This window comes from Salmo salar, chromosome ssa16 (genome assembly GCF_905237065.1).
Source record: "Salmo salar chromosome ssa16, Ssal_v3.1, whole genome shotgun sequence".
In the NCBI taxonomy this organism is placed as follows: Eukaryota; Metazoa; Chordata; class Actinopteri; order Salmoniformes; family Salmonidae; genus Salmo; species Salmo salar.
Window position 1 is genome coordinate 1034618 of NC_059457.1, and position 14609 is coordinate 1049226.

A 14609-nucleotide genomic window follows, 5' to 3' on the forward strand; every position below is an offset into this window, starting at 1 on the left:
TTCCAGAGGCTTGGTATTCCTCGTTTTACAGCTACTGTGCAGTATAACCTCTATGGGCTAGGGTTTACGTAACAGCCACTTGCAGCCTGTGGCGCGATTTTCAAAACCTTAAAAATCCTATTACTTCAATTTCTCAAACATATGACTATTTTACAGCTATATAAAGACAAGACTCTCGTTAATCTAACCACACTGTCCGATTTCAAAAAGGCTTTACAACGAAAGAAAAACATTAGATTATGTCAGCAGAGTACCAAGCCAGAAATAATCAGACACCCATTTTTCAAGCCAGCATATAATGTCACCAAAACCCAGAAGACAGCTAAATGCAGCACTCACCTTTGATGATCTTCATCAGATGACAACCCTAGGACATTATGTTATACAATACATGCATGTTTTGTTCAATCAAGTTCATATTTATATCAAAAACCAGCTTTTTACATTAGCATGTGACGTTCAGAACTAGCATACCCCCGCAAACTTCCGGGGAATTCGCTAACATTTTACTAAATTACTCACGATAAACGTTCACAAAAAGCATAACAATTATTTTAAGAATTATAGATACAGACCTCCTCTATGCACTCGATATGTCCGATTTTAAAATAGCTTTTTGGTGAAAGCACATTTTGCAATATTCTAAGTACATAGCCCAGGCATCACGGGCTCGCTATTTAGACAGCCGGCAAGTTTAGCACTCACCATAATCATATTTACTATTATAAAAGTTTGATTACCTTTTGTTGTCTTCGTCAGAATGCACACCCAGGACTGCTACTTCAATAACAAATGTTGGTTTGGTCCAAAATAATCCATCGTTATATCCGAATAGCGGCGTTTTGTTCGTATGCGTTCCAGACACTATCCGAAATGGTAAAGAAGTGTCGCGCGCATGGCGCAATTCGTGACAATAAAATTCTAAATATTCCATTACCGTACTTCGAAGCATGTCAACCGCTGTTTAAAATCAATTTTTACGCCATTTTTCTCGTAGAAAAGCGATAATATTCCGACAGGGAATCTCCTTTTCGGCAAACAGAGGAAAAAAATCACAAAGGCGGGGGCGGTCGGGTCATGCGCATAAGCCCAGAGTCCCTTGATCGGCCACTTGAGAAAGGCGATAATGTGTTTCAGCCTGGGGCTGGAATGACGACATTCTGTTTTTTCCCGGGCTCTGAGCGCCTATGGAAGACGTGGGAAGTGTCACGTTAGAGCAGAGATCCTTAGTAAAAGATAGAGATGGAAAAGAAGTTCAAGAAATGGTCAGACAGGCCACTTCCTGTAAAGGAATCTCTCAGGTTTTGACCTGCCATTTGAGTTCTGTTATACTCACAGACACCATTCAAACAGTTTTAGAAACGTTAGGGTGTTTTCTATCCATATGTAATAAATATATGCATATTCTAGTTACTGGGTAGGAGTGGTAACCAGATTAAATCGGGTATGTTTTTTATCCAGCCGTGTCAATACTGCCCCCTAGCCCTAACATGATAACATTGTACTGTATAATGAGCATCTCTCACTGTCCCTTTAGTAGTTGGCAAGATTAGGCTAGTACAGCACAGTACAATCCATTGTCCAGCCCTACCTGGCTCGTGTCAGGTCGAGTGGCTTGGTGACAGCTTGCCTCATTTTACAGCCGTTGAAGTAGAGCGAGTCACCGTGGGCGTGGGGAGAGAGCTGACCACACCCACTTCCCACCCCGCCACCCTGGATGAGTTGCCAGCTCTCCTCTGACATGCTGCCTGACTCAAAGTTATCCTTTATGGAGCTGGGTAGGTCACTGCCGGACAGGGAGCAGTCATCACCTGGGAGAGGGAGGAGAGAAAGAAAGGGTGGTTTATTTAGATTGTGGTGCTGCAGAGTTGGGGTCCATTAAAGAATATATTTAGATATTTGATTGAAAAGCAATGAGGATTTGGAATTTCAGTTTACTTCGATAATTGACTGAATTGAAATGGAATTGACCCCAACTGTGTGACGCTACATTTTAGATGAGTGACAGTTGGAACACTCCTAACATTTGAATGCATAAAGAATAAAGTTTAACCAAGATGAATGCTAGCTGTCAGTCTTACTTATTAAAGGGAACATTGTACTGGCCCCTACGGTTAGTGCAGGGGTTACCAACCTTTTTGAAACAGAGCTACTTCATGGGTACTGAGTCATACGAAGGGCTACCAGTTTGATACACTCTTCTGAAATAACAAATTTGCTCAGTTTGCCTTTAGTTATACGTTATTAATAATGATCAATGATACTCATGTATGTGAAGACACTGATCACGTTAATAATTTCTCACAATAATTATCAACAATGACAATAAGGTGGGAAACAGATATCAATATTCAGCACTTTAATCTCAGTAATTGTTAAATTTTCAGATGATCACTTACATCACTACATTTCATAGGAAAAATGTCACATTTTCACTAGCCATTGACAAACCCTTTTAACAAATCATGAACTGTTTCAAAAAGTTATCAATTATGTAATGTTAGAAAAATCAACTTATTTTTAAATAAATCTTGTCACATTTTTAACTAATGACCAAATCTGCTGCATTTTTTAACACACTTTTAAATTGAACACAATTCTTCAATATTTTAATTCAACTTCGCAATGGCACTGCCATGTTGCCACTGACAACATCTGGTATCTGTTTCTTTGTTAGTGGGAAGACTGGCATTGCATGCTGTTCACCAGTGTATTGTAATCTGGTGTGTAACTTGACACTGCAATTGTGAGTGAGTCTTTCAGATGTGCATCAGTGAGGCGTGTTCTGTGTTTGTTCTTGATGAAGTTCATGTCAGAAAACGCTGATTCACAGAGATTGGTTGAACCAAACAGGCTAGCAACCTTCATAGCTGCTGTGCATACTCCACTGTACGTCTCTGTGTCAACAAGGCACCAAAAGTTTGTTGCAGCCTGGTAGGCTTTGAGGTGGAGGTCATTTTGCAATGTTATGATTTCAATCTCCACCTGTCCAGCATCCAAGTTGAACGTTGCACTTAGTTGCTCAGCAAAGAATGTTGTGTCCACATTCATGAAAGGATTGGAAATGAACGACACACATGGCTCAAGCTGATGAAGGTCACAAACCTATTCTCAAACTCTTGCCCAAGTCTGTTTATGACTTCACAGTACTTTTCTGCAACTTTGTCAAATGTCTCAGATGCAGAAGCATTGTCTTTCAGCACCGACTGCACAGAGGGAAAGTGCAGCACCTTTTTTTCTGTAAATCCAGAGAAAATGTTCATCTTGGCTTTAAATGCATTTAAAGCACTTATCAGATCAACAACAGTCATACCTTTGCCTTGCAGCTTGCAGTTCAAGTCGTTTAGTTTCCCAGTAATGTCCGTCAAAAATGCAAGGTCAAGTGTCCACTCTGTGTCCTCTTGCAGTGAGACGTCTTCGCCTTTGGACTGCTTGAACTCTTTGATTTCACCCAAAAGAGACAAAAACGAAGTAAAACTCGTCCTCTGCTGAGCCATCGGATTTCTGTGTGTAGCAGCAGGTCACCATATTCAGCTGACATCTCCTCCAATAGCACCTTGAAAATCCTGTGCTGTTTTGCTTTGGAGCGGATGTTGTTTATGATTTTTACAACGGGAGTCATCACGTGCTCAAAGCCGATCACTTTTGCACATAACGCCTGCTAGTGAATGATGCAGTGGTAATGCAGAAATTTTGGGAAGTCTGGGTCACTTTTACAGTGAGCGATGAAACCTGTCTGTCGGCCGATCATAGCAGGAACCCCGTCTGTAGTCACCGCTACCAGCTTTTCCAATGGTACCTTTTTCTGCACGAAAAACTCCTTCACCGTGTTATAAATGTCAACTCCCCTTGTAGTTGTCTTTAAGGGCAGTAGTGCCAGGAGTTCTTCTCTTGTGGAGAAATCTTCAAACACCATTCGGATAAAAACTAACAGCTGCGCTATACACTGCTGCTGTCCACGGACTCGTCGCACTGGTGCTAAACCAGCTGCACTTCGCCAGATCCCGGTCCAGCTCATCGGCCAAGTTACCAGACATAGCTGACACTCGTCTAACCATCGTAGATGCACCCAGTTGGACGTCGGAGAGAGTGGAGATTCGATCGGTTCCATTTTTCTCGTCTTTAAGTACAGTGTTAGCAATTATCATCATTGCTTCTTTGACAACTTCTCCGTCTGAAAATGCCTTCTTCTTGATCAGAAAATGTGTAGCTCTAAACGAGGCTTCGGTTGGTTTTTGTGAGTTTTTTGCCGTCCTCGTGAAAAAAGACTGTTGCTTACCCAAAGCTGCCTTTAGCTCACGGGCTTTTTCTGCCTGTAGTGCACTTCCCGGTGGGTAGTTAGCATGGTAGCTTTTGTGACACGTAGTGAAGTGTCTCTCCACATTGTGCCGCTTTGCCGTCGCCACAGTCACCCCGCAAATGAGATACACGCAGGTTTCTTTCACAGTCGTAAAAAATAATTCCTCCTCCCAATCGTTGTGAAAGTGATAAGTTTCCTTCCTTTTTTCTGCCATGTTTTTGGGGCAAGAAACTGCATTCAGCTACCATCTTCGCTGCGCCCGCTAGCTTACTCTCCAGGAGCACTGTTTTTTTCACGCGCACAATGCTGACCTTTGAACTAGAGTAGGTCAGAGTTCACCTAAACTTATCTAAACTCATATATAATTAAAATATTTTAAATATATTGTCATTTTTAAATATATATAAATGCAAGTGTGATTAACCTGTTATGGCTAGGGGGAAGTATTTTCACGGCTGGATAAAAAACGTACCCGATTTAATCTGGTTACTACTCCTGCCCAGTAACTAGAATATGCATATAATTATTGGCTTTGGATAGAAAACACCCTAAAGTTTCTAAAACTGTTTGTATGGTGTCTGTGAGTATAACAGAACTCAAATGGCAGGTCAAAACCTGAGAGATTCCTTTACAGGAAGTGGCCTGTCTGACCATTTCTTGAACTTCTTTGCCATCTCTATCTTTTACAAAGGATCTCTGCTCTAACGTGACACTTCCCACGGTTCCAATAGGCTCTCAGAGCCCGGGAAAAACCTGAATGTCGTCATTCCAGCCCCAGGCTGAAACACATTATCGCCTTTCTCAAGTGGCCGATCAAGGGACTGTGGGCTTAGGCGCGTGGACTGGCCGCCCCCGTCTTTGTGATTTTTCCTCTGTTTGCTGAAAAGGAGATACCCGGTCGGAATATTATCGCTTTTTTACGAGATAAATAGCATAAAAATTGATTTTAAACAGCGGTTGACATGCTTCGAAGTACGGTAATGGAATATTTAGAAATGTTTTGTCACGAATTGCGCCATGCGCGCGACCCTGATTTACCATTTCGGATAGTTTCTGGAACGCACGAATAAAACGCCCCTATTCGGATATAACGATGGATTATTTGGGACCAAACCAACATTTGTTATTGAAGTAGCAGTCCTGGGAGTGCATTCTGATGAAGACAACAAAGGTAATAACATTTTTGTTATAGTAAATCTGATTTTGGTGAAGGCTAAACATGCCGGGTGTCTAAATAGCTAGCCCGTGATGGCTGGGCTATGTACTTAGAATATTGCAAAATGTGCTTTCACCAAAAAGCTATTTTAAAATCGGACATATCGAGTGCATAGAGGAGTTCTGTATCTATAATTCTTAAAATAATTGTTATGCTTTTTGTGAACGTTTATCGTGAGTAATTTAGTAAATTGTTAGTAAATTCCCCGGAAGTTTGCGGGGGGTATGCTAGTTCTGAACGTCACATGCTAATGTAAAAAGCTGTTTTTTGATATAAATATGAACTTGATTGAACAAAACATGCATGTATTGTATAACATAATGTCCTAGGGTTGTCATCTGATGAAGATCATCAAAGGTTAGTGCTGCATTTAGCTGTCTTCTGGGTTTTTGTGACATTATATGCTAGCTTGAAAAATGGGTGTCTGATTATTTCTGGCTGGGTACTCTGCTGACATAATCTAATGTTTTGCTTTCGCTGTAAAGCCTTTTTAAAATCGGACAGTGTGGTTAGATAAAGAAGAGTCTTGTCTTTAAAATGCTGTGAAATAGTCATATGTTTGAAAATTGAAGTTTTTGTATTTTTGAGGAATTTGTAATTCGCGCCACGCCTATCATTGGATATTGGAGCAGGTGTTCCGCTAGCGGAACATCTAGATGTAAGAGGTTAAAAAGAATAGCAACAGAATACAATTAAATTTCAGACGCAGCTCACTAGTGAGTTGTGCTATTTTTAGACCAGGCCTGCGGGCGACTCATGTGGTCCCTGGGGGCGACCTGGTGCCCGCGGGCACCGTGTTGGTGACCCCTGGGTTAGAGTTTGTGTGGTACTCAGTCAGACCCACCATGGTGTCCCTCGTCACAGATACAGACCAATCCGCTAGTACAGTAACCATGACCACTACACAGCCCTGGGCACGCCTCCCCAATGTACATGTGGTCCACCCCCCAGCCATGACGCTCGCCAACGCCCTCCTTCTGGATCCAACGGAACTGCGTGGCACTGCAGGAGAAGGGTGAGTGTGAGAGAGAAAAAGAGTTATAGAGCTGTGACAAGAAAGAGCGGAACTGAGAGAGAAACCCTTTACAGACACAAATGTTCCTTATAGAAGCTCGTTGATAACAGCCTTGATCACCCTTCAGACACAGAAATAAAATGCTGGTTCAGATGCTTCTCTTCTCTTTCAGAGAACTGTTCTGCTCCTGCATGGAATGCTCACATTTAGTTACCCACAACAAACATCATTAGCCAGTTTGTTACCTTGCTAGCTTAGTGAGTGGCAAAAGGCTAATTTGCAAAAGCGGTCCTACCCTGAGGAGACGTGGTCAGGCAGCTGGACTGTGACTCTGGTCCAGGTAGAGCTGTTGACAGGACTGTAGATGGTAGATTCATGGAACATGAAGGGAGAGCAGCCCACGTTGTTCACAGAGGAGGGAAGACACTCTGACTGGACCAGCTGCCATGAGTCAGACCTGGAGAGAAGAGAGGGTGGAGAGGGAAGGAAGAAAGAGGATTGTATTGTAAACTGCTCTAATTCTTAAATGTTGGAGGGGTGCCCTCCACCAAGGTTATGGATGTGAATCAGATCTGGCCAGTCCAGAAGAGTCCAGCATCTTTTTATGAACCATTCCTGGGTGCTTTTAGATGTGGGTTTGGGGTTGTTGTCCTGCTGGAAGATCCACAATGTTCAATGGAGACCCCGTTTCTGGACACTGAGTTGAACATTGACTTAAAAACACCTGATCATCTGCTGATTTTATGATACCTTGCACATGTTCAAGGACTCCAGTACCAGAAGCATCAAAGCAACCCCGCAGCATTACAAAACCTCCCACATCTTCGATTGTAGGGAGGCTATTCTTTTCATTGAATGCTTCATTTGGTCGTCAGTAAACACAGCGTTGTTTAATTGGTCCACAGAAATGTTTTCCCTGTCACGGCCGTTGTTGTAAAAATCGGACCAAAATGCAGCGTGGTTTGGGTTCATCGTCTTTATTACGTGAACCGGCAAAGAAACAATAAAGAACAAAAACAAACGTGAAGATATGCAGTGCTCAAGGCAACTATACACAAACAAGATCCCACCACCAACTGGTGGGAAAAGCTGACCAAATATGATCCCCAATCGAGACAACGATAGACAGCTGCCTCTGATTGGGAACCATACCAAGCCAACCTAGAAATAAAGAAACTAGAATGCCCACCCTAGTCACACCCCGACCTAACCAAACTAGAGAATAAAGGATCTCCAAGGTCAGGGCGTGACATTCCCAGGATTTAGGCTTGCTCAGTTGAGTTTGAGAAGTTCACGCTCACACACTTTTTCACTCATCATTTGCTGCTGCTACTCTGTTCTTTATTTTACTCTTATTATTGTTAACTCGAAATGACACAACGACAAGGTTCCAGTTTAACAAAGTTTACTATACTGTATGAACACACTACAAGGTAGCCATTACACTCACGGCTAGGTCCATCCACGAACTAATTTCCTGCGCAGGCGCACTCTTGACTGAGTGATAGCCCCGTAATAACAGAAATATAGGGATACTTAAAACATGAACTTAACAATCTCCCCCTTTTCTTTAAAGACAAATTAAACATCAAGAACATAATTAAATGTCCAAGTATTATTTAAGTTCCCCATTACAAATGGGTTGTGTGACAGTTTTTATTTGTATTACTCAAGCTGCCACTTTCCATTACTGAGAGCCTGTAGGAGCACAAGACCGGATGCTCCTTTTTTAGTCAGACAGTCAGCAAGCTGTTCCTTTGTGGTCGACCACAGAATCCGCTGGATTCTCTGTGCTTGAATAAGTTCCTTGATGCTGCTAATCTCAAGACGAAGTCTTTTCTCTGTGACAGACTTGGTTGACTTCAAAGCATCAACTAATGAGTAGTTGTCAGTGACACAAACTACAGGTAGAATGTGCCGTTTTGTCTCACCAGTGGTAAGCTCTGAGAACAGAGTTGCAAGAAAGATCGCATTGTCAATTCTATCCGCAAGAGCAAGTGTTTCTCCAGCAAGTGTGCTTCGGACAACCCTTCTGATCCTTTTTGACTGCCAACAGATAGGCGAGAATCTTCCTCCTTCACCCATTAACACGATTAGATGTCCACCTTGTGTGCCTCCATCTGTAAGGTTCCCTAGCGAAGCAACACTGAAGACAACTAGTTTCAAAGAGTCATCTTTTCCAACATGCTGAAACTTTAAAGTCACTTGTTGTGATTTCAGTTTACGAACAACTTTGTTTGCCTCATGAATGGTTTGTACAGTGGCGTGTTTTGTGTTAGATGCCAAGTTGCAACCATCAAACATTACATCAGGTCTACTCTGTCTAGCAACTCATAAAATTTGTCCTATCTTTGACCTCAATTGATCAGCTTCAATTCCACATAGAGGGGAATTCCTTTGTACGGCTCTTGAAGAATCCATGTGAATGGGTTGAAGATTCTTGATATAGCTCTCCTGTTGCATCAGTATTGTCCCATCAACTGTAATAAACTCTATGCCAACATAACAAAAATTATCATGCTCCTCACGGCCGACCTGGAAAACAGATTTGAGGTGTGGAATCACAGTTGTAGCAAAGGTCTGTGAGCCACCCCAGATAAAGTCATCAACATGACAGGCAAGTACTCCAGTCACACTGCAGTCTTGATCAAGCCAATAGAAGACTGCAGGATCCACTTGTGACAGTTTTCCACCTGTACTCAGCATTGTTACCTTGACTTTGTTGTACCAGTAGAGTGATGCATCTGCCAGTCCATACACACACTTCTTTAGTTTCCACAGTGTTCCTTCGCATTTAGCTTCAGGCGGAGGTCGGATGTGAATGTCCCTTGACAGCTCTGTTCCCTGCAAAAATGCAGATTTGATGTCTATGGAATTAAGTTTCCATTGTTTCTGGCAGATCACTGACATCAGCAATCTGAGTGACTCTGAGGCGCATGTCGGTGAGTCTTTTGGGAGTTGTTTAGCAGCCAGCTCCTCAAAACCTCTAGCCACTAGACGTGCTTTAGGCACTATTCCAGTTAAGGACTCTTTAAGGGTACACACCCACCTTGTTGAGACACATTTTTGGCCAATGTCTGTAACTTCCTCAAACACTCCATTTTTCCTCCAATTACTGAGCTCATCTAGCTTAGCTGAGTCAAATGACACGTCCTTTGTTTCAAGTACATCATCATTTTGAATGTCATTCTGTTTTTTTCGATTTTCCATTGGTTCAATTCTGAGATTATCTACAAGTGACAGGTCAGCTGACCCTGTTGTACCAGAAAGTGTAACTGGTTCAGAGTACTGCAAGTTGTACCAGTTCTGGTGTTTTCCTTTGGCTTTTCCTGCTCGTCCAATGACGGTTGCTGTATGTGGAATACCACTTTCTCTGTCCATGTATTTAACAGTTTGTCCAGTTTTTCAGATTGGAACAACCATGTTCTCTTAACACATGCGGCTGTTGTTGAATGTTTTCCTGATTTGAACGCTCAACAGTATTATCTGTGGCATGGTTGAAGGTCTCTGATCCATTTCCTGTGTCAGTTTCAGTGTCCATATCATTGGATGTGACATCTGGTAGGTTTGTGTCTGTTACTGTCTCCTTTTCATTAGGATGATTCTCAGCAACAGCCCCTCTATCTTGTTGATTATTTACTTTCCGCAATCTTGAGTGATGCACCCTGACAATGATGCCTCCGTGCCTCACAAATATCACCACACCATCTTGGCCAATGACTACTCCCGGTCCCTTCCACTCTTGACAGTCAACTCGTTTGTAGTACACTTTGTTTCCAGTTTCGTACTTCTCATCGGTGGGTTGTAGCTGTTTACGCAGAGCCCTGCGAATTCTTTCTGAGCACTCTGCTTCAGTGAACGCTTTTCTCGCTGCATGTAGTGCTGAAAGGTGCTGTCCCACCCATGCACTCACACTGGCCCCTTCTAGTGCTGGTGGCTTGTCAACCAGTACAGAGGGAAGATTAGGGTTCTGCCCGAACACTAGTTGGTATGGGCTGTAACCATGAACATTGTGCATTGAGTTTTTTGCCATCAAAGCCCAATCTAGGGCTGTGTTCCAGTCACATCCATTGTCTTGCTTCACTTTCAGCATGATCTCTGTGAGTGTTTGATTGTGTCTCTCCAGAAGTCCATTGCTCCATGGACTGTATGCAGCAGTTGTCTTTACTTCCATGTTGAATTTCTCTGCCATTTCTCTTATTTCTTTATGTGAAGGTACCACACACTTGGTGCTAACTCATGTAGATCTACAGCCACTGTTTCATTGTACTTGGAAGCTAGTGGCAAACCAACAGCTGGTTTGGGCTTAGGTTTACTGTATTTTTGACATGTCTCACAATTGTTAACCTGTTAGGGCTAGGGGGCAGTATTGACACGGCTGGATAAAAAATATACCCGATTTAATCTGGTTACCACTCCTACCCAGTAACTAGAATATGCATATACTTATTACATATGGATAGAAAACACCCTACATTTTCTAAAACTGTTTGAATGGTGTCTGTGAGTATAACAGAACTCAAATGGCAGGTCAAAACCTGAGAGATTCCTTTACAGGAAGTGGCCTGTCTGACCATTTCTTGAACTTCTTTTCCATCTCTATCATTTACTAAGGATCTCTGCTCTAACGTGACACTTCCCACGTCGTCCATAGGCGCTCAGAGCCCGGGAAAAAACAGAATGTCGTCATTCCAGCCCCAGGCTGAAACACATTATCGCCTTTCTCAAGTGGCCGATCAAGGGACACTGGGCTTATGCGCGTGACCCTGACCGCCCCCGCGTTTGGGATTTTTTTCCTCTGTTTGCCGAAAAGGAGATTCCCTGTCGGAATATTATCGCTTTTCTACGAGAAAAATGTCGTAAAAATTTATTTTAAACAGCGGTTGACATGCTTCGAAGTACGGTAATGGAATATTTAGAATTTTATTGTCACGAATTGCGCCATGCGCGCGACACTTCTTTACTATTTCGGATAGTGTCTGGAACGCACGCAAGCGTCCCACCTAGCCCATAGAGGTTAACTATCTGCTGTAGAATGGAAATACTCTCATCATCATTATTCCCTGAACTGCTGAGTAACTTCTGAAGTCTGTCAACTGTAGCATGTCCAAACTGTTTGTGAAGCTTTAACAATACTTTGCGTTTTTCTTTTGTGTTCATATTCTCTGTGACTGTCAGAATCTCCATGTGCTCTGTGTCCGTCCGAATCTCATTTTTGCATGGATTCTGTGTGATGTCTTTGTCTAAAATGTTTACACAATAGTGGCCTGAGGTAGTAAGTTCAAGAGTCACTGGTTGTTTAAACATCACTGCCTTGTCATTTTTTATGTCTAGTACAGCCCCTGCCTTCTTGAGGGAAGCTTTGCTTAATAGTAAGGGGATATCTGTAGGGACCACCTCTGTTTCAATGTGACACTTAGTCTGACCAATTTTTGCTGGTATCTTAACTCTCTTGGTAGAATGGACAATTCTCCCATCTCCAAATTTGAAAGCTCTGTTGCTTGGTGTGTCAATCATATTTTGTACTTCTTTCATATTTAGTTCACTAACATAGCTATCAAGCCATTTTGCACCACACACTGTCCGTGTACATGCAGTATCAATCACAGCAGATCCTAAGGATTCAACTATAAAAATCTCAGTATCAGAAGCAGATTCATTTGAAAACAGTGTAATGTTACACTGCTCTATATCTGTGTTTACATTTTCCTCTGTTAGTTTAACTTGTTAATTTTTATGAGGACAGTCTTTAACCCAATGGTAAGTGCTTTGACAAACAGCACATTTTGATCTCCTTCCATATTTGTCCAGTGGATTTGTTCCGGGAAATGGCGCCCTCTTCAGGTTGTCTTGAGAACGTGACTTTTTGGCGCCTTTTCTCTGCTGCTCAGTGTAATATGCTCCGTCACTCACTTGCATTCCACCTGTTAACGGCGCGACAGACGTCTTTTCACCAAAAATTATTTTTAGTGCCGACTTCATTGATGCAAAAGTCAGTACAGTACAAGCAGTCAAAGCCAACTGTTTCTCCCTACCATCTAGACAGGCAGTATCTAGCAACTTGAAAGCTAACACTGCATCCGGGAGAACCATGTCGTACTTGCGCATCCTATTGTACCTTTGTTCGAAATCAATGATGTAGTCCGTCATTGCAACCAAAATATCTCTCGAAACACTGTCAAAGTTTGAATATGCCTCGTAGGCACAGTCTTTCTCTTCTTTAAGAAATACAGAATCCAGTGCTCTGATCAAAGTTCCCATACCATCATCATTGTTCAAATCCTCAACGGATATTTCCAGTGCTGTATCTCTCGCTCTTCCCTCGAGCGATAATACCACCGCAAGTGCTTGCTTTTTCGCGTCCAGATTAGTAACCCGTGTCCAGATTCCAAGTTCATTTTTCCAACTTTCGTACGACCTCTTCTCGTCGAAGCGAGGTGGCACATTGTAGTTATTAGCCATCCTCTGCTACCAATGTTAACTCGAAATGACACAACGACAAGGTTCCAGTTTAACAAAGTTTACTATACTGTATGAACACACTACAAGGTAGCCATTACACTCACGGCTAGGTCCATCCACGAACTAATTTCCTGCGCAGGCGCACTCTTGACTGAGTGATAGCCCCGTAATAACAGAAATATAGGGATACTTAAAACATGAACTTAACAATTATTATATATCCTGATGTCTAGTCACTTTACCCTGCCTTCATGTACATACAGTGATTACGGAAAATATTCAGACCCCTTGACTTTTTCCACATTTTGTTACCTTACAGCATTATTCTAAAATGGATGAGATTTATTTTTTCCCGTCAACAATCTACACACAATACCCAATAATCTCAAAGCAAAAACACGTTTCTCGATTTTTTTGCAACTGTATTAAAAAACAACAACTGAAATAGTACATTTACATAAGTATTCAGACCCTTTACTCAGTAAATTGTTGAAGCACATTTGGCAGTGATTACAGCACATTGATCTGGTGCTGGTACTCCCTGTGTATTGTATTGTTTATTTTATTTTACTCATTTTGTGTTTCAATTTTATTTTGAAACTATGTATTGTTGAGAAAGGCTCGTAAGCATACATTTCACCGTAAAGTCTACTGTAGCTCTGTTGAAGGTAATGGGTCTGCATTCAGGACAACAACCCCAAACACTCATCAAAAGCACCCTGGAATGGTTCAAGAAACTGGAGTTGCCAGTGAAGAGTCCAGATCTGAATCCCATCCATAACCTATGGGGAGAGCTGAAAACAGCAGTTGGTAGAGGGCACCCTTCCAGCCTGGAAGGATTAGAGCAGATTCTGCACCAAAAAAAGTGCCAATATTTCTGTCCAAGCCATTTGTCTTCATTTTCTAAATTAAAATTGTAAACTTAAATTTACAAAAATAAAATCCATTAACATGGTGTGGTGACAAATTTGAGAAGAAATAGGGAATTATTTAAGAAAATGGAAGGGTGCCAATATATTTGTCCCAGCACTGTAAGTTAGCACATAGGAAGAAATCTCTCCTACCTGGCATCCTTCCTGTACTGCAGGAGGACAGAATGGTGGTCTTCACAGCTGTCTGCCTCACAGCCCACCACAATCTACATACAGCGAGACAGAGAGAGTCACAAGTAAGTTTTGGGGTTCCACAGGGATCGATTCTTGGACCTCTGTTTGTAGATTATGATAATGATTTTAAACTGTCAAATGTAGCCATGTTGTAAATGCTAAGAGGTAGCACCTTGAACTATAGAATTTAGCCAGTCTATAAGTGCTTGAACGATACCTTGAACTGTAGGATGTATCCAGGCTGTACTATAAGCTCTCGGGTGGCTAGGATGTTGTGTGTTTTGTCCTGGTTCTTGTTGGGCCAGTAGAGGTGGAAGGATGGGTTGCCACAAAACCCAGCCGTACGCACCGCGTTGGGATAGAAGCTCCAGCTCTCCTCATGGGACACACCCTCTGGGAGAGAGAGAGAGAGGATCCAGAAAATTTCAGAATATTATTCAAGAGAGATAAGGAGAGTAAAATGGCAAGCTTAAGACACCTTCACAATCAACAACAGGACAAAACAGAGCC

The 14609-nt window shown here is 42.2% G+C and overlaps 1 protein-coding gene across 2 annotated transcripts in view; it reads right to left on the reverse strand.

Annotated features, from left to right (window-relative positions):
• Positions 1-14609, reverse strand: part of LOC106573022 (reelin) — a 318605-nt gene that overhangs the window by 12200 nt on the left and 291796 nt on the right. For both annotated transcript variants that reach the window (XM_045696831.1, XM_045696832.1), the window contains exons 60-64: positions 14317-14492; positions 14058-14131; positions 6827-6988; positions 6361-6518; positions 1592-1811 (exon numbers count right to left, since the gene is read on the reverse strand). In XM_045696831.1, coding sequence (XP_045552787.1) covers positions 1592-1811; positions 6361-6518; positions 6827-6988; positions 14058-14131; positions 14317-14492 — 790 coding nt within the window. The remainder of the gene's footprint in view (positions 1-1591; positions 1812-6360; positions 6519-6826; positions 6989-14057; positions 14132-14316; positions 14493-14609) is intronic.